The sequence below is a fragment of the Grampus griseus genome (genome assembly GCF_964374135.1).
Source record: "Grampus griseus genome assembly, chromosome: 14".
In the NCBI taxonomy this organism is placed as follows: domain Eukaryota; kingdom Metazoa; phylum Chordata; class Mammalia; order Artiodactyla; family Delphinidae; genus Grampus; species Grampus griseus.
In genome coordinates, this window is record NC_139008.1 from 16,150,415 (window position 1) to 16,170,221 (window position 19,807).

Sequence of the window (19,807 nt, forward strand, 5' to 3'; positions counted from 1 at the left end):
CTGCAGCTCTTGGGTATGGTCATGGAAATGCTTTGACATAAATGCATTGTGACCTTGTGCAGGTCATGCTGCTGTGAAGGGCCTCAGTCTCCTGAAGGGATATGACAGATTGAGTTTTCTCAGCAAAGATTCCTCGAACTTGGGAGCCCACGACCAGGCTGGATAGTTACTAACCAGGACAGTCCGTTTTCCCGCCTTTTCCGCGCCCAGCAGCAGTCTTCCCTTACCCCTCCCAACCTCTACCCTGCACGCAGGCGCAGATCACGGCTTCTTATTTCCTTCCACCCGCGCCCCCTCAAAGCTTCCCCTAGCAACAAGCTCGGGCTCCGCGCTAAGGCGGGGCGAGCGCATGCGCTGCAGCCCTTTCCACCACCAGTTGTCGGACAGCGCGCTGGGCTCCTCCTTCTCCAAGACTAGACCTGCTCCCCACCTCCTCCCACCCAGGGTCCGCGTGGCGGGGCGCGCGCGCACTCTGGCTGGGTTGCTGCCCAGCTCTCTGGCCGCATCCTTAAGGAGAGAGGGGCGGGGCTGTTTCCTTTAGGGCCCCGCCCCCTTGGCCCGGCGTCCATACCGCGCCTGCGCGCTCCCGCCCGGTCTCCATCTTGGAATTGGGAGGAAGAGGGAGAGGGAGCCTGGGACGAGACCGGGGCTGTGGTGCGGAGAGGCTGAGACTGAGAAGAGGAGAGGGGCAGAGGGCACGGGGACCGCCCTTAGCTACAGTCTTTCAGCTGTCCTCGGGAAAGAGAAGGGGAAAGGGAGGGGGCCGGGGCGGGAGTGGGGGCTGTCACCCTCGGACCCCGGCGTGAGAGGGGCCGTGCGGTCGGACGTCCTCGGGGTAGGCCCCCTGTCGGTGGCCGAAGACCTGGGGCTCAGTCCCCTCGGTCCCGAATTTCCGGGCCTGACCCCACGCTTCTCAAATATCCGGGTCTCAGCCCCTGAGATTCCAGATATCCGGGACTCGGGTCCCAACCTCTCTAAACCTGGGGCTCTGTTTCACAGGGTTTCAAATATCTGGGGTTCAGGACCCTGCGTGCACCAGTATCCGGGGTTCATTCCCCACGAGTTCAAATATCAGATTCGGCCTCCCCCTGTTCAAATATCTGGAGTTAAGACCCCACAATCAGAAATCCGGGACTCAGCAACTGTCGCCCTCGAGGAAAAGGAGGACTGGACCGCGAGGTCAGATCAGGTTGTCACCCCCTCCCCTCCAGGGGAGGCTTCCCGGGCCCGCCCCTTAGGAAGGGCGAAAGCCGAGGAAGAGGTGGCAAGGGGAAAGGTCTCCTTGCCCCTCTCCCTGCTTGGCAGAGCCGCTGGAGGACCCCAGGAGGAGGCGGAGGCGCTGGGGCACCATAGTGACCCCTACCAGGTGAGACACGGGCTGCAGGGGCGCGGGTCCCTGTGTCTAGCTTGAGAAGAGAGGGTGCTGCTTTCTGGGAAGCTGGGCCTGGGTAGGCTCTCTCCTCAGGATGGGGAAGCCTAGCTGGGCCAGTGGTCAGCCTCTGGCTAGCCTTGCCTTCTGCTGCCACCCTCTTCCCCTTCCTTTTCCCTTCATTATGTCTGGTTGATGAGGGACCTCAGGTGACAGGGTCTCTGATATCACGGGGGTCACACCCTAAGGTGCTTGAGCTAATCAGATGGATTTGCACCCTTCTGGTTTTCTCCCTGTTCACTTTGCCCCTCACAGCTACCCCTTCATGATTGTAACTCTCTTTCCTCTGGGGTGTTAATTCCCATGCCTCTGGTCCCCATGGTGGGTCTGCTTATCTGTTTTTTAGGCATGGTCTGCTTGGGTTTCTTGTCCTTTCAAGGAAGTGTATATGTGCATTTGTGTTTAGGGGTGCTTGGCAGTATTTCCCCCAACTATTGTTACCTTCCAGCCTCTTGCTGTGATGGTATAAGTAATCTAATTTGTCAAGCGATTTATCTTTTACAAGGTGCTCTACATCTATTCTCTCATTCATCTCCCCCCTCATTATCTGGTGAGGGGGCTCTTTTACTGCCTTCTTCCCATTTTACAGTTGAGGCTATTGAGGCCCAGAAAGGTTGCCCAAGGTCCCACAGCAGCAGAATAGGATTGGAACCCAGGTCCTTGAACAAGTCTTACCTGTGTTCCATACCTGTCTCTTGTCATCTCTTTTCTTCTGTGCCTAGGTTTAGCCATGGGTCCAGAAGAGAATGGATTGGGGTGAGATTTAAGAATGGGAGAGAGAAGAGCTTCCTTTTTAGGAGGCCTATACTCAGAAGCTTTTCCTGATGGGAGGCTCTGGCCCCTGCCTTCTGCCTCATGGATTTTTCTCTCCACTGTGACCTTCATCTTTACCCTCATCCCAGTCTTTGGCCTGGGTTCCTGAGAGGGCCATCTCTTGTGACAAATGATAGTGGTGTCTCTTAACAGTTAAAGCCAAGCTGCCGGGGGGTAGGATGATCCCCAAAGTATTAAAACCTTGTCGTGGCGACTCTGGAGGCAGGGAAGGAAAAATCCATATGCTGAGTGTCTGCATAGTGTTCCTAAGTACGAGATCTCATTAAAAATTTCACAACAGCTCCACGCTGTAATCCGTTTTACTGAAGAGAAGACCAAGTGTAAGGAACTTACTCAAAGCCTTGTTGCTGTATATTGCAGATGAAGTGCACTGGTAGTGAAGCTTAGGGCGGACAGGCTTGGGTTTCCTCGTCTGTAGAATGGAGGTAACGTTGTCCATTTTAGAAGGTGGTTATGATTTAGCACAGACCTTGGTAATCACTCAGATGTTTGGTGTTTGAGGAAGAGGCCCCTTGTGATGTTTTGCTGGCATCTCTTATATGTGACCTGGGGTCCTCAGTTGGCATTCTTGGTTGGGTGCAGGTAAAGAGGTCAAGAAGATTCCTTTGGCAAGCTGTGAGCACCTGCCTTTGTGTGTGGGTGTGTGGTGGGGGTGAGGGGTGCTTGGCAGGGTTGCTGGCAGAAGAATGGAGAAAGGGGCCTGCTTTGAGCGGCCTGGGAGCTGCTTGGGGCTGGGCTGAGGGCAATCAATCAATCTCCTAGGCTATTCTGAGCCCTCTGCACCCTGGGGGCCCACCAGAGAGTCAGGCTTACTCCTTGCCCTCCAGCTTCCAGTGGGGCTGAGGAGACAAAATTAACAACACAACAGGAAACAATGTGTGACAGAATATAATTACATGCTAAATTGTTAGATGCTTTTAAGGAGCTAGAACTCTGCCCTGGGAGTTGAGCTCTGCTGAAAAACTCCTTTGTGCCTAAATTCCAACAAGTGCTTATCCAGGAGTTTGGCCTGGAATCCCCTCAGGACGTCTTGGCTCTGATGTACTGCTGGAGTTTTCAGTACATTTCTGGCAGGGTGCTCTAGGAGTTCTTCTCCCCAAGGGCGTGGGGTAGTCAGGGGAGGCTTCCTAGAGGAGGGGGCTGAGCTTGGGGTGAGTTGTTGAGAGAGTAATGAGTACACAGGCCTGACTGGAGAGGAGAAGATCCTGTTCTCTGACCTTGGAGAAGTCCTTCCTTTCTATGCCTCAGCGATCTCATCCATGAAATGGTGATCCTGATCCTGCCCTGCTTGTTTCATAGGGCTATTTTGAAAGCATAGTGGTAGAGGACCAGCTTTGGGCAAGTCACTTAACCCCTCTGAGTGCCTTTCCTCATCTGTAAAATAGGGGTAATAGTAACACCTCATAAGGTTGTGGTGAGGATTGAATGAGAGATAATGCATGTAAGGTGCTTACTGTATATGCTTAATAAATGTTCTTTGTACTGCAAATGTCCTGTACCTGTGTGTGTTGCGTGTGCCATTGGACTGGACAAGTAAGGCAGCCCAGATCGCAGGCCCCCAGAGCCAGACACCATTTCTATCCCTGTCCTTCCCATTCTCGATCTCCCGCTTGCCACAGTGTCCCTAGCCCTTTTTGAGAGCGAGTCTCCTGGCCCCTGTGGGCCAGTACCCACTTGTAACAATGGCCGGATTTCCACTGCCTCCGGCCTTGGCTGTTTCCTGCTCTCTTCCAGAGTGTGAGAGGTTGAGGGAGGAGGGGGCCTCAACGCCAAGGGGAACAGGAAGGTACCTGGAAATATTTGGGGCGTGGGACTTGTGGGACAGGACGCTTGGGGATCTGGGGTTCTGGCTGGGAGGCAGAATCTTTTATTCTTGAGGTGAGATTTAGGGGCTGTAGGGAAGTGGAACTTGTTGAGGGCTGAGGGGTTGGTGAGGATGCTGAGCTCCCAGTCTTCCTTTAGTTTTAGGGACTCCAGGGACCCGGCCCTAGTGCAGTCGTTGCCAGGGCAACTTCATTTTTCTTTTTTTTGAGCTTTGATATTGTTCCTAATCTCCCCCTGCCCTTCCTTGGTAATGCCTCCCCCTCATCGGAACTAGGGGAGGAGGGGCCCTTTCTCTCTCTGAGGGCCCCATCTTTGTTCTAAGAGTCCCATCTTTTCACCAGGTTAAGCCCCACTCTCAGGGCCCCCAGGGGCCACCATGCCAGCTGGGGGCCGGGCCGGGAGCCTGAAGGACCCTGATGTGGCTGAGCTCTTCTTCAAGGATGACCCGGAAAAGCTCTTCTCTGACCTCCGGGAAATTGGCCATGGCAGCTTTGGAGCTGTGTACTTTGTGAGTTGAGGCTTGGGAGGGTGGGGCAGGGACTGTCTTCCCACTGTGGACCTCCAAACAGCCCTGTACACTATTCCACCACACCAGGCTTTCCTGCCCTCTCCTGCTGGGCCAGCAAGTCTTCCTGCTACCCAGTGCTCACTGGGGGCCTTCACTACCTTCTGGTCTGGTCCTCTAGGCCCGGGATGTCCGGAATAGTGAGGTGGTGGCCATCAAGAAGATGTCCTACAGTGGGAAGCAGTCAAATGAGGTAGGTCAGGCTTGACAGACTGGTAGGAGGCAGGGGACCCCAGGCTCAAGATGCAGGCTAAGTAAGCCTCTCCTCCCCTGACCTTCTCAGAAATGGCAGGACATCATCAAGGAGGTGCGGTTCCTACAGAAGCTCCGGCATCCCAATACCATTCAGTACCGGGGCTGTTACCTGAGGGAGCACACGGCTTGGGTGAGCTGGCCCCCTGACTCTGCCCTGATCTTTGTACTCAGTACTCAGGCCCATCCTTATCCTGGTCTAGTCTCTTAGGTGGGCCCTGTTCAGGGTGTTGTTGGGCAGATCATGGGAAGGAGGAAATCTTTCCCAACCTCTGCAGTCCTCAGACAAACTCATAAGCAGCACTGTGTGTCCAGAGGGAGAGGCTGAAGAATGACATAGACTATTAGCAGTTGAAAGGGGGCACATGGGCTGGGAGAGCTGGAGATTGAACGATGGGATTCAGATGGAGATGGTAGTGATGTCTTGGGCTCTTTCTAAGGGAGGCCCTGACTCCAGGGACTTCCCCCCACCCTCTCATTTCCCCAGTTGTCGTTTCTCCCTGTTATTACCTTGGGACCATTGCTTGAGTAGAGGCTAGGCAAGGAGGCCCTCTGTTTTGGATCTCTCTCCAAGGGAGATAGGCCAGGGGTGGCCAGATCTGCTGATCTCTGACCCTTGACCCTTCCATAGCTGGTGATGGAGTATTGCCTGGGCTCAGCTTCTGACCTTCTAGAAGGTAAGTGATTCTTTGGCCAACAAGTGGGAGAAGGGAGAAGAACAGAGAAGCCGTAGGGGAAGGGTTAAGGGAAGATAGTTCCAGTCCCACCCTTGGGCTCCCTCAGTTTGATGTTTTTCCCTTACTCCCCAGTGCACAAGAAGCCCCTTCAGGAGGTGGAGATTGCAGCTGTGACCCACGGGGCCCTTCAGGGCCTGGCTTATCTGCACTCCCACAACATGATCCATAGGTACAAGCAGTACTGACAATGGCTGGGAGGGGGTGCTCTTTACACCACTCCTCATTCTGCTGGGCTCCAGTCTTCTTGGAAACTTGGTGCAAAAGCCCCTGCCCAGCCTTTCTGAGATGCATGTCTTATCCTTGTGCTTTGCCTTTGGCAGGGATGTGAAGGCTGGAAACATCCTGCTGTCAGAGCCAGGCTTGGTGAAACTGGGGGACTTCGGCTCCGCATCCATCATGGCACCTGCCAACTCCTTCGTGGGCACCCCATACTGGTGAGTGGGAGTGGTGGTGAATGGAGAGAGCTCCCGGGATGTTGGGAGCAGGAGTTGGCAGGGTCTGGGCGGGTGATTAGCCTCTCTCTCCTGACCATTCTCCCAGGATGGCTCCAGAAGTGATCCTGGCAATGGATGAGGGGCAGTATGATGGCAAGGTGGATGTCTGGTCCTTGGGCATAACCTGCATCGAGCTGGGTAAGGACATTCTCCTCTTGGCTCCTTATCCTCTTTTCTCTCCACTCCTTTCTCTTTTTCTTACTATCCCCACACCATCCCATCCTCTGAGGCCTCCAAGCATCTGTCCATTTTGAGTCTACCCTTGATCCCCAGTACAGGCAGCTGTCAAATCCTGCCATTTCTTAGACCTAAAGATTTCATAACATTCATCTTTTCTTGTCCACTACTCTAGTTCTAAATCTTTTTTGGGTGCCCACTGTGTGCCATGCACTGTGCTAGTAGGTTCTGGGGGTAGAGCAGTGAATGAGGTTCTTGCCCTCTTGGAGCTTACATTCCAGTTGAGGAAATAGGCATGTTTTCTTTCAATGTAAGAAAAGCTGAATGGAGAAGATATGGGAGCAGTACAACCAAAAAACAAGGTATTTGACCTAGTTAGGGGCTGAGGAAGGTCTCCTTGTAGCAGAGATGTCTAAACAACCACAAGACAAATAAATAGGTAGCTTTGAAAGACTGCAGGGAAAAGTATTCCAGACAGAGGAGCATGCCTGGGGAGCTGAGACTAGCCTCAGTTGTTTGGAATATTGCGTGTGTTAACGAAGAACAGTGAGTGATAAGGCCAGAGAGTTAGGCTCAGTGAGTTCACGAGGTCTTGAAGCCATGTTGAGGTTCTCATCTCTGCCAGCCAATGCTACTGAAACAACTGTTTTAGTGAGATAATGTTTGTAAAGCCCCCAACACGGTGCCAGGCACAAAATAGTTGCCCAAGAAAGAGATGTTATCAGTTACTCTTACCAACAATTTCCTGCAGTGATCTCTCCCACTGCCAGTCTCTTCTTCCTTCCAGTCTCTTTTACATCAGAGAGATGTGCTGTTGTTTTCTCTTCTCCTCAGAGCTGTCAGTGGCTCCCCATTGCCTTCAAGACTGAAGCCATCCCCATCCTTGTTTCCACCAAGCTAAAGGCTCTGCTTCCTAAAGGCTGGCTTTCCTCTTAACAAGTTCTGAATTTTTCTCTTAATTACCTTTGTTTGTATTGTTTCCTGTGCCCAAGGTTGGAGATTTGGCCTTGCCTTTCCCTCCATCTACACATGTCTACATTTACCATTTAAGGCCATGACCAGATAGGCGATGGAAATATGTGAAGCAGGCCAGGTATAAGAAAAATCTAGAGCTGTCCATTTTATTCCTAGTTTTTGGCAGAGACATGGGTGCAGGGAACTATTTCTCTACTATTGAAAAAACCCATCAATCTTTATTATAAATGGCAATGGATAGTCAGTATCAGGGAAGCAATATGGAGGAGACTACAGCAAACCGGAGGTTGCTGTTCCCACCTGAAGAGGGCAGCTGTTGCTTAGCTCCAGCCCATTGTTATGCAGGAATGTAGGCTCCATTCCACCAGATCTAAGTTTTTAAGAGAAACTGGAAATTTAGGTTATTATTTCATTATTATTATCAGAATTTAAAAATCACTGTTTAGGCAAAAACCAAAACCAACACAAAGCATTTGTCTGGGCCACAAGGGGCTTCTAGTTTGTGACTTCTGATCTGAGGCCTGCATCCAATATCCCTTTTTCCAAAATAGCTTCCCTGAATCCCCTGCGAATGTACCAGTTTGAAGTCCCACCACACACCCAGCTTCCCAGCCATTTACCTGTTTTCCTCTTGTGCCAATTAGCACTTTGAACTTGATGCTATTTGTTCAATCCTATTTAATCTTCCCTATTAGACTGGAAGTTCCTTGAGGACAGGGCCTGTCTATTGCTTTTCATCTTGCCCGTAATACTTAAGCGAGTTTTTTGCTCTGATTTGGCACCTAATAAATATTAGTTGGGTCGGCAACTGAATGTGCTTTCTTCTGCCTTCATTCGTGCTTTTGCATGTGTTATTTTCTTTGATACCTATTCCACCCATGTGCAGTGGAGAGGATGCGTGCTGCATCTTACAGAGGAAGGATTAATTGAGATTATGGGAATTGCTCAGGGTCATGGAGTGAGGAAGTCAGGGAGCTGGGGTGTGAGCCCAAGTCTTCTGATTTCCATTCCAGTCTCCTCTGCCCACCTGCCACCTCTCACCTTCTCCCCCTTGACCTTTCTCTGTAGCGGAACGGAAACCACCGCTGTTTAACATGAATGCGATGAGTGCCTTATACCACATTGCACAGAACGAGTCCCCCGTGCTCCAGTCAGGACACTGGTGAGGACTGGGATTCCTGGGCCCAGGGGTTAGGCCATAGGGGTAGGGCTGCCTGGCTCACGCCCTCCCCACCCTTCCCCTGCTGTGACTTCTAGGTCTGAGTACTTCCGGAATTTTGTCGACTCCTGCCTTCAGAAAATCCCTCAAGACAGACCAACCTCAGAGGTTCTTCTGAAGGTGAGGGCTCACTGGCCTAGCATTCTCCTAGAACTGTAGCTTGTTGGAGCCACAGAAACCCCTCAGTGAAATTAGCGAGTCCTGATTCTTCCTCCACTGAGAACTTCATTTATGAATTCCCACCCCCATCCCCAGTGCCCAGTGGACTCTGTGTTTTGCAGGGTTTTGTCTACTAGATTGCCTTTATTTATTAAGTAATCATTTGTTTTCCCGTCTTTTATTAATCAAAGATATATATAATTGCCAGCCAGAATTTCTGGCCAGTGTGCAATAACCAGGGTTACCACACCAATCTGATGTAATTCAAGCCAAAAGCCTGTGTAGCCTTGTCGTGGGGAAATGTATGATTTCCCTTAGGGGTTTTTTGAGTTATCAAAAGTAGAGGGGCCCCCATTCCCTTCAGAGATCCATAGGGGCCTAAGGACCCCTAGTTGGGAACTGACTTAGATTGTCTACCCTGACCTACTTGTTTTATAATTGTGGGATGCTTTATGAGGCCCAGAGAGGCCTCATGACGTGTCCAGGGGCACAGAGCACTTTGATAGAAGACCTGGACTAGAATCCAGATCTCCTGGCTGTTCTTGCCTGTCAGCCATGCCTGGAGGAACAAGAGACTGTGTGGGGAGTAGAGACGGGGTGGTAAAAATTGATGTGGGAGGAGGGGTTGGGACAAGGCCAGCATCAACCTGTGTTGGGCATGGGCCCCAGGGGAGTGCCTCAGGCCAGAGGGAATGCCAGGATCCACGGGATATTGGGATGCGGGAGGTGCTTGGCGGCAGGCCTCAGTGCTCTCTTCCCCCAGCACCGCTTTGTGCTCCGGGAGCGGCCACCCACAGTCATCATGGACTTAATCCAGAGGACCAAGGATGCTGTTCGGGAGCTGGACAATCTGCAGTACCGCAAAATGAAGAAGATACTGTTCCAAGAGGCGCCCAATGGCCCTGGCGCTGAGGCCCCAGAGGAGGAGGAGGTGACCCGGCTTGCCCTGCCACCCTTCTTCACCACCATGTTGTGCTTGCCTCTGGCGGTTGCTTGGCGCCCCTCCCCACCCTTCTCCATACCCCCTGTCTCTTTGTGCTACCTCCGTATGCACATCCCTTGTCCTTCCCCTTCCCTGCCCAACAGCCTGTGTCCTGTCCACAGGAGGCAGAGCCCTACATGCACCGGGCCGGGACGCTGACCAGTCTAGAGAGTAGCCATTCAGTGCCCAGCATGTCCATCAGCGCCTCCAGCCAGAGCAGTTCAGTCAACAGCCTAGCAGATGCCTCTGACAATGAGGAGGAGGAAGAGGAGGAGGAGGAGGAGGAGGAGGAGGAAGAAGGCCCTGAAGCCCGGGAGATGGCCATGATGCAGGAGGGCGAGCACACAGTCACCTCCCACAGCTCCATCATCCACCGGCTGCCGGTATGCAGCTCACCCTGAGTAGGCCTGACAGCGGCAGGGCCGAGCCCCAGCTCCCCTTCTCAGGAATCACCTTGGTTCCCTGCTCTCCCTCCCATGCGTGACTGCTCCTTCTCTAAGTCTGCCTGGGTCTCCAGGGAACTCCCTGTGGGCCCATTGACCTCTGAGCCTTGGGCATTCCTTCCACCTTCCCTTCCTCTAGGGCTCTGACAACCTCTATGATGACCCCTACCAGCCAGAGATGACCCCAGGCCCTCTCCAGCCACCTGCAGCCCCGGCTCCCACATCCACCACCTCTTCTGCCCGCCGACGGGCCTACTGCCGCAACCGGGACCATTTTGCCACCATCCGTACTGCCTCCCTGGTAAGTGCAGCCATCCTGGATGCCCCAGACTATCTAAGTCCAGAAATGACTTTCTCCCTGTGGCATATGATTAAGTCCAGATTCCACCCTCACTTTGTGTTGCTGTCTCTTGCCTTCTCACCTCGACCGTCTCACCTAAACCCTCCCCTCTCCCCTCCCTTCTCCCAATAGACTATTTTGGTCACATTGCCCAGCTCGTACTCCATTTTTGTGGCTGGACTTAAATAGCATCTCCTGGCATGCCTTCCCAGGCTCCTGGCCAGCCAGGTGCTTCATATCCTGTGCTGTGGTACTCCTGAACAGCATGATGACAGGTTTGCTGGATTCTGTGCCCCTAGAGGGCAGAGATGGTGTACAGGTACCTGCCTGTGCCAGTAATTGGCTTTCAGGCCCACACACATCCCTGTATTTAATCCTTCCAGCTCTTCTGGGAGGGTGAGGGTATGATCCCATTTGTGAGATGAAACAGCTGTGACTCAGGGGGGGCTACCTTTGGTGCTTCCCAAATTCTGTAACCAGGACCTTGGTCCTCTCTTAAAGTAACAGCGATGTTTTTCTCAGTTCATAGGAAAAGGGGTATACTTTTCCTAAAACATAGTTTTTCGTCCATACTTTTAATAAACTTTTAGATTACATTCCTGTTCAGCTGTAAGCTTCGATGGTCCCCTTGGAGGCCACTGGTTGGTCTAGTATGTTCTTGTAGCCTCTGCTTATGGCTGGTTGTTCTTTTAGGACAACTCTTCAGACCCTGTGATGCTTGGTGCTTTGTGGTACTGTGTAGAGAGGTCTGTGATCTCCAGGGGTTTGGCCACCTGGACTAGTTTGGGGTACATTGACATAGCCCTTGACAGTGGGATCTGAGCTCAAACTTCAGATGAGGACATCCAGGCCCAGTGTTCTTGTTATTCCAGTGTCCCATGGTCCATATTCTGGCTCCGTATCTGAGCTGTAAAGGGTCTTCAGTGTTTGCTGAAGGGGAAGGAACCATCACTTACTGGTTCAGAGTGTTCTAGACACTATTACATAGGTATCAAAGTTAATCTCCCCGCCCCCTGTGAGGAGGTGTTATTGTCCCATTTAATAGAGCTAAGGCTTAGCAGCATTAACTTGCTTGAGGTCACATGGTTAGTAAGTGACAGAGCTGGGATCTGGTCCCAGGTCTGTCTGATTCTTTCATTCTTTTGAATTAATCTGAATTGTTCCTACTTTTATGCAAAACCCTGTGCTCAGCACCTTTTCTTGTTTCATTCAGTCTCACCAACCTCTGAAGGAGATATCTCCATGATCCATTTGAGGTGGCAAGCTCAGAGAGGTTAAGCGTGAGGAAGATATCAAATGAGAATTAAACCCATAAGGCTAACACTCACGTTCTTCCCCCATAGAGCACGAAGACTATGTGTGTTAATAAAATGGGGGCCAGGGCTGCGCCCCACTTCTCACCCTTTCTGCCGCCCCCAGGTCAGCCGTCAGATCCAGGAGCATGAGCAGGACTCAGCCCTGCGGGAGCAGCTGAGTGGCTATAAGCGGATGCGACGACAGCACCAGAAACAGCTGCTGGCATTGGAGTCGAGGTTGAGGGGCGAGCGTGAGGAGCACAGTGCGCGGCTGCAGCGGGAGCTCGAGGCGCAGCGGGCTGGCTTTGGGGCTGAGGCTGAAAAGCTGTCAAGGCGGCACCAGGCTATCGGTGAGAAGGAGGCGCGAGCTGCCCAGGCTGAGGAGCGTAAGTTCCAGCAGCACATCCTCGGGCAGCAGAAGAAGGAGCTGGCTGCCCTGCTGGAGGCGCAGAAGCGAACCTACAAACTTCGGAAGGAGCAGCTGAAGGAGGTGGGATAGGGCTGCAGCAGTGGGTGGGGTTGATGGAGGGTGAGGCGGGCCCTGACCTCCTTGCTCTCCTGCTGCCCTTTCCTAGGAGCTCCAGGAGAACCCCAGCACACCCAAGCGGGAGAAGGCTGAGTGGCTTTTGCGGCAGAAGGAGCAGCTACAGCAGTGCCAGGCGGAGGAGGAGGCTGGACTGCTGCGGCGGCAGCGCCAGTACTTTGAGCTGCAGTGTCGCCAGTACAAGCGCAAGATGCTGCTGGCTCGTCACAGCCTGGACCAGGACCTGCTTCGAGAGGTAGGCCACCCCCTCCCTGTTCCCCTCCCAGATCCCAGGCACCTACCCTTTTCCATTTGCCTCACTTGTGGTTGTCTTTCCCATCTGCCCTCATTCGTGTCACAACTCGGCTTCTCTTCAACACCTCTTTCGCTTCTCGTGCCCACTAGACCCTGCTAGAGTTCCCAGGCCAGCTAGGAGCTTGGCTCCCTTACACCTCTCATCTACACCCCTCATCTCCCCACCCTCGGCTCCCTCTGCCAAGGAGTCCTGGGCCTCTCACTTCCTTGACACCAACAAGGCTTTCTGACCAGTTTCTGGGCCCTGCCTCCCTTTTGCCTCAGGACTTGAACAAGAAACAGACACAGAAGGACTTGGAGTGTGCATTGCTGCTACGGCAGCATGAGGCCACACGGGAGCTGGAGCTACGGCAGCTCCAGGCCGTACAGCGCACGCGGGCTGAGCTCACCCGCCTGCAGCACCAGACGGAGCTGGGCAACCAGCTGGAGTACAATAAGCGGCGTGAGCAAGAGTTGCGGCAGAAGCATGCAGCCCAGGTTCGCCAGCAGCCCAAGAGCCTCAAAGTACGTGCAGGCCAGCGTCCCCTGGGCCTCCCGCTCCCCATTCCTGGGGCTCTGGGACCACCTAACACAGGCACCCCTAGAGAAGAGCAGTCCTGCTCATCTGGCCAGGAGGCAGACCAAAGAATTCTGGGAGAGGAGGAGGAAGCAGTTCCAGAGAGAAGGATTCTGGGGAAGGAAGGGGTTGCCTTGGAGCCAGAGGAGCAGAGGATATTGGGGGAAGAGTCAGGAACCCCTAGTCCCAGTCCACAGAAACATAGGAGTTTGGTTGATGAGGAAGTTTGGGGGCTACCTGAGCAGGAGATAGAGGAGCTTAGAGTTCCATCGCCGGCACCCCAGGAGAGGAGCATTGTGGGCCAGGAGGCATCCGGGGAATGGAGGTTGTGGGGGAAGGAGGATGGTAGCCTCTTGGATGAGGAGTTTGAGCTTGGCTGGGTCCAGGGTCCAACACTGACCCCAGTCCCTGAGGAGGAGGAGGAAGAGGAGGAGGGTGCTCCATTTAGGACCCCGAGGGATTCTGGAGATGGCTGTCCCTCACCAGACATCCCCCCTGAACCCCCTCCAACACATCTGAGGCCCAGCCCTACTAGTCAGCTCCCTGGACTCCTGTCCCATGGCCTCTTGGCTGGACTCTCCTTTGCAGTGGGGTCCTCCTCTGGCCTCTTGCCCCTACTACTTCTGCTGCTGCTCCCACTGCTGGCGGCCCAGGGTGGGGGTGGCCTGCAGGCAGCCCTGCTGGCCCTTGAGGTGGGGCTGGTGGGCCTGGGGGCCTCCTACCTACTGCTTTGTACAGCTCTGCACCTGCCCCCCAGTCTATTCCTACTCCTGGCTCAGGGCACCGCACTGGGGGCCGTCCTCAGTCTGAGCTGGCGCCGAGGTCTTATGGGTGTCCCTCTGGGCCTTGGGGCTGCCTGGCTCCTAGCCTGGCCAGGCTTGGCTCTACCTCTGGCAGCTATGGCGGCTGGGGGCAAATGGGTGCGGCAGCAGGGCCCTCGGATGCGCCGGGGCATCTCTCGACTCTGGTTGCGCGCTCTGCTGCGTCTGTCGCCCATGGCCTTCAGGGCCCTACAGGGCTGTGGGGCTGTGGGGGATCGGGGCCTATTTGCACTCTACCCCAAGACCAACAAGGATGGCTTCCGCAGCCGTCTGCCTGTCCCTGGGCCCCGGCGGGGTAATCCTCGCACTGCCCGACACCCACTAGCCCTGTTGGCAAGGTTTTGGGCCCTGTGCAAGGGCTGGAACTGGCGCCTGGCACGGGCCAGCCAAGGTTTAGCCACCCGCTTGCCCCCCTGGGCCATCCACACACTGGCCAGTTGGGGCCTGCTTCGGGGTGAGCGGCCCAGCCGTATCCCCCGGCTGCTACCACGCAGCCAGCGCCGGCTAGGCCCCCCTGCCTCCCACCAACCACCACCAGAGACTCTAGCTGGGCGGAGATCCCGAACCCGCCAGTCCCGGGCCCTGCCTCCCTGGAGGTAACCAACTCTAGCTTCTCCCCAGCCCAAATCTAGAGCATTGAGCACTTTACCTCCCACTACTCAGTGAAGTTTCTCCAGTCCCAGTCCTCTCCTCCCTTTCACCACTCCTTCCTCGGTATGCTTCCCCACCTCACCCCTAGCCCTTTGGGCCTCTAGACAGGCAGCCTCCTCCACTGTGGAGTCCGGAGATTATATTTTGTGTTCTCCTGATGCTCCCCCCCACACCCTAAGTTATTGCTGTTCTCCCACTGTGTGTGCTCATCCTCACCCTCATCGACTCAGGCCTGGGGCCAGGGGTGGCAGTGGGTGGGAAGAGTCATGTTTTTTTTTTCTCTCTTTGATTTTGTTTTTCTGTCTCCCTTCCAACCTGTCCCCTTTCCCCCACCAAAAAAAGAAAAAGACAAACACAAATAAAATATCTGAGCGGAACTGTACCTTTGGCCCAGGCTGCCTCTGTCTGCTTTGTCCTGCCGCCTAGCCTCCCCGGTATGCCCCCAATCTGGACCCTTGGCCCCCAGTTCCATGACCTCTTCACCCCATCTACGTTATCTCAACCCCTTTCACTCTTCAGCCTCATCCTCTCTACCTTCATAGCTTCGTTGCACCATGACCACCACCAGTTCAGGGGTCTGGGCCCCTGTTGAGCTTCTCCAGAACTTCTTGGTCCTACAGTTCCCCTGTTTGTGGATTCCTCCCCGAGAGTCCTCAGGTTCTGGGTCCTTTTGTCCTCATTCACTGCCTTTCCTCCCAACTCACTCCCTACGTGGTTGCCTTCTGTCTGGGAGCTGAGTTTCTCTCCTGGCATCAGGCATTACCCTAGAGGGCTGGGGGGATGGCACTGCAAACTGTCCACAGTAGGGGGTGGTGAGTTTGGGGGCCCAGACAGTGTGGGGGCTGCGGAAATGGGGTTGGTTGTGGGCTTGGAGTGGGAGCTGAGTATACAAGGGGCCGGGCTGGAATGTGGATATCTGGTCAGGGTGGCAGCTGCTGGCCTGTTGAACTTGTCGGGCCCTTTCTGGCCACCTCCTTTGCCCCTTTCCCTTATGTGGCCCGAGATGGGGCCACCCATCTATCCATTTCTTAGCTTGGTGCTTATCCTTCCCTCCCTCCCACCCTGAGGTGATGAACCTGGGACTTCCTCTGTCTTTCCTCAGCTGTGTTGCTGTCTTCCATGTGTGTGTTGAGTGACTTGGTTTTCTCACTTGTTCATATTCTGTATCTGCTCACAGGCGTCTATCTCTAGGTTGTATTTTCTCCCTCTTTGCATGGTCAAAACTTCTTGTGTGCACTCAGTACTCTCAAGATTCTCAGTTCCCTGTCCATGAACTCTCCTGCTGTTTCTTGTGAGTTTTCCACCCAACTCTGTGAACGTGCTCTTGGAAGATGTCTTGTTTTCTTTGCATCTCTTGCCCATTGAGAATCTTCCTGATCTCTCTCAACACAATCCCATCTCTCCATGTCTGTCTGTATACAGCTCCCCCCGCCCCCTCTGTCTAACATGTTTTCTGTTTCTCTCCCTCTTCTTGTCTCTGCTTCTGTCTCCTCTCCTCCTCTCTTTCTTCTCCCTTTCCCCTGGTTGTTCCTCCTCCTCCTCTCCCCTGCCCCCATCTCCCCTTGGTCCGTCCACTGCATAGTCTAAGGAGCTGCAGATCAAGAAGCAGTTCCAGGAGACGTGTAAGATCCAGACTCGGCAGTACAAGGCTCTGCGGGCACACTTGCTGGAGACCACGCCCAAAGCTCAGCACAAGAGCCTCCTTAAGCGGCTCAAGGAAGAACAGACCCGCAAGCTGGCAATCCTAGCTGAGCAGTACGACCAGTCCATCTCAGAGATGCTCAGCTCACAGGCGGTGAGGCCTGGGGTCCAGGGAGGGAGCGTGGTGGAGGTTGGCCTTTGTATTTCCAGCTTAGCTGTGGGCACTGCAGGTGGGGGATTTAGACAGAGATAGGGCTTTTTGCTCTTGGGAAACTCAGATATTCTTCCACTGTTGGTATTCTCTGCAATGGTTTTACTATTTCTCTTAAGTATTTTCTTAAGGTCTTGACAAAGCCAGCCTGCCTACTCCACCCAAGAACCACCAAGGAAAGAGTGGCTGTAATTTTTTCCTGGGCCTGAGTTAGTTTAATCTGTGAACAGGGAACAAATAAAAATGATTGTGGCCCTCAGGCCAATTTGCTCAGACTTCTGGAGGATTTTGAAGTTTGCTCTTCTAAAAGTGATCACACATCACACTGGAATAGGCCACTTAAAATAACACTGTAAAAAGTAGAAGTGTTCTTATTCATTGCCGTTCCCTCACCTAACCCACCTCTCAGAGGTAACTGTTGTTAACAATTAATTGTATTTTAGATTTTTTCCTATGCATATTTAGAAAATTATATAAAAATTTTAAACAGAAGTGGAATCATACTTTATATACTGGTCTCTAACTTCTTTTTCCACCTTGTATTTCTTGGACATCTTTCCATGTCAGTACACATATCTCATTTTTTAAGAGCATAGAGTTTTCCATGGTATGGATGTACCATAATTTATTTAACCCATCCCTTATCGGTGGACATTTAGGTTGTTTCCAGTATTTTGCTATTACAACGCTTCAGTGAACACCTTCGAGCACATGTGCAAGTATACCTGGGGGATAAATTCCTGGAAGTGTAATTGCTGTGTCACAGGGTATGACGACCTTTCATTTTGATAGATGTTGAGACTGGCTGCTTCTTGAAACCTGAGGGCCCAGGCCTGCTGGGGCAGGGGAGGATTGTGGGGGTAGGGGAGGAGGCCCCGAAAACTTCCTCTACCTAATCTCTAGCTGCGGCTTGATGAGACCCAGGAGGCAGAGTTCCAGGCCCTTCGGCAGCAGCTTCAACAGGAGCTGGAGCTGCTCAATGCTTACCAGAGCAAGATCAAGATCCGCACGGAGAGTCAACACGAGAGGGAGCTGCGGGAGCTGGAGCAGAGAGTAGCTCTGAGGCGGGCACTGCTGGAGCAGCGGGTAAGAGGGCTGGGCTTCCAGGATGGGGTGGGGAGGGCAGCCCCCACCCCAGACCCTCTGACCTCTATTCTGGGTGCCTCAGGTGGAAGAGGAGCTGCTGGCCCTGCAGACGGGGCGCTCTGAGCGAATCCGGAGTTTGCTCGAGCGGCAGGCCCGTGAGATCGAGGCTTTCGATGCTGAGAGCATGAGGCTGGGCTTCTCCAGTATGGCTCTGGGGGGCATCCCAGCTGAGGCTGCTGCCCAGGGCTATCCTGCTCCACCCCCTGCCCCCGCCTGGCCCTCCCGTCCTGTTCCCCGTTCAGGGGCGCACTGGAGCCATGGCCCTCCTCCACCAGGCATGCCCCCCCCAGCCTGGCGTCAGCCCTCTCTCCTGGCTCCCCCGGGTCCCCCAAGCTGGCTGGGGCCCCCAGCACAGAGTGGGACACCCCGTGGTGGAGCCCTGCTGCTGCTAAGAAACAGCCCCCAGCCCCTGCGACGAGCAGCCTCGGGGGGCAGTGGCAGTGACAATGTGGGCCCACCTGCTGCTGCAGTGCCTGGGCCTCTGAGCCGCAGCACCAGTGTCGCTTCCCACATCCTCAATGGTTCTTCCCACTTCTATTCCTGAAGTACAAGGTGGATAAGCCAATGAATGAGGCAGGGGTGGGTGGAACCTGATCCTGGAGGCTCTAAGCCTGAGGTCCATCCAAGGGTGGGGGACAGGAAGTTGGCTCCAGCTCCCCTCAGACCTTATCTCATGAGCTTCTTGGGCTGGCCAGTGGCCCAAGGCCAGCTTGGGCATAGGTGCCTCAAGGCTGACCAGGAGCCCCTGCCTCCCCACCATGGTGCCAGGGTTTCTCTCCATCACGGCCTCGGGAAAGGAGGGAGATATGCGTGTCAAATATTCATCTAGTCCCCTGGGGGAGGGGAAGGGTGGGTCTAGATACATTATATAAAGCGAACTATACTACCCCCTGGAATGGGGCCATGGACTTGGGGACGCCAGGCCCCCCAGACCTGGGATGTGACAGAGCAGGTCTGGGGCCTGGGGTGGGGAGAACGGGAGGAAAAGGTCTTCCTGAAAGAAAGATCAGGATGGGGTCTTGGGGTCAGGATGCCTGGGTCTCTCCATTCCCCTGTTGCTGTCTGACGTCCTGTGCCGTCTTGTCCTTTATCCTTTTTTTTTTTTTTTTTAAATTGAGATTTGAGCTGGGGCAGGGGAACAAAATAAGAACCTCAGAAGGGGCTGCTCCCAGGCCTGGGGGCAGTCATGAGAGCCCCTCCCAGCTACGGGGCTGGCACAGAGCCCCATGGCAAGCTTTTAATAAACTGTTGGTTATTCTAACAGATCCCAGGACTCACCTTTTCTGTCTAAGGTGTATGTTAAGGAATGTTCAGTGGCAGGTGATAGTGTTACTTGTATTTAAAGAGAACTCACTGGGCTGTGTAACTAAAAATTTCAGTGACTTTACTGACTTTGGACATGACTGAATCCAGAGCTTCAAAGGAAGTCATCAGTCGCTGGACCTCTGCTTCCCTTTGCTTTGGCTTCAGATTTTCAGGAAGGTTCACCTTACCCACAGGCCCCTGGCAGCTCCAACCTTACAACCTGCCAACAACCTCAACAGCAAGAATTCCAGCAGTCCTGAAGTGACTTCATTGGTTTGATCTGTAGCCAGAGGCCTGGGGTGCTGTGACTGGTCGGGTTTAGACCCTGTACCCACCGCTTTAAGGCTGAAAGAGTCGGCCCGTGGACTAAGTGGCTGTTTCCAGAAAGGGGAAGAAAGACATAAACAATAGCTGTTCCCAAGACCTTTCATTTTGTGCTTCACATTCTTCTTAAGGCCAGTTATTCAGATCTTCCTCCCAACTAAGCTTTAGGTTATCAGACAACTAAAAGCAGGGTGGTCAGGGACTTCCCTGGCGGTCCTGTGATCAAGACTCCCTGCTTCCACTGCAGGGGGCATGGGTTTGATCTCTGTTTGGGGAACTAAGATCGCACATGCCACACAGCGTGGCCTAAGTAAATAAATAAAAGCAGGGTGGTCAGAGGGGCCCACTGGTCAGGCTGGAGAAAGCAGCCACACTCTTTTTGAATCAAGCCTGGTGGCAGACTGGATGGCAGGGTCAGGAGGCTGGGACTTTCTTTGGAGAATCTGGGGGAAATTAAAGGGAACCAGATCAGGGGGACAGTGGCTACTCCTCAGCTTCCTGGACCAAAGTACAGGGGGTGAGAGTGGGGGACCAGTTTTGATGAGGTGATTCAAACACTCCTTTATTGAGTCTTCAAAAATAAATCCCT

General features: G+C 53.7%; 1 protein-coding gene across 2 annotated transcripts; it reads left to right on the plus strand.

The window, feature by feature from the left end:
• The first annotated feature begins 546 nt into the window (after positions 1-546).
• TAOK2 (TAO kinase 2) lies at positions 547-18,973 on the plus strand. Of its 2 annotated transcripts, XM_082670053.1 has the most exons (19): positions 547-1,366; positions 4,429-4,595; positions 4,774-4,845; positions 4,936-5,037; positions 5,536-5,581; positions 5,714-5,810; positions 5,962-6,075; positions 6,182-6,273; positions 8,356-8,449; positions 8,545-8,626; positions 9,429-9,596; positions 9,770-10,030; positions 10,230-10,391; positions 11,850-12,215; positions 12,301-12,504; positions 12,828-13,067; positions 16,174-16,386; positions 17,347-17,529; positions 17,612-18,973. In XM_082670053.1, the coding sequence occupies exons 2-19, from the start codon at positions 4,464-4,466 to the stop codon at positions 18,131-18,133; spliced, it is 3,150 nt and encodes a 1,049-aa protein (XP_082526179.1). In that variant the 5' UTR covers positions 547-1,366; positions 4,429-4,463; the 3' UTR covers positions 18,134-18,973. The 2 variants fall into 2 exon arrangements, with proteins under 2 accessions (XP_082526179.1, XP_082526178.1); XM_082670052.1 differs by lacking the exons at positions 16,174-16,386; positions 17,347-17,529; positions 17,612-18,973 and having other exon boundaries at positions 12,828-15,061.
• The last annotated feature ends 834 nt before the right edge of the window (positions 18,974-19,807 follow it).

What these genes read in the sequence shown, in the direction of transcription:
- TAOK2 (XM_082670052.1), top strand. Translation starts at nt 4,464, where the DNA reads ATGCCAGCTGGGGGCCGGGCCGGGAGCCTGAAGGACCCTGATGTGGCT. An exon ending in TCCCACAACATGATCCATAG is followed by an intron (nt 5,811 to 5,961) that starts GTACAAGCAGTA and finishes TGCCTTTGGCAG; the next exon opens with GGATGTGAAGGCTGGAAACA. An exon ending in AGGCCCCAGAGGAGGAGGAG is followed by an intron (nt 9,597 to 9,769) that starts GTGACCCGGCTT and finishes TCCTGTCCACAG; the next exon opens with GAGGCAGAGCCCTACATGCA.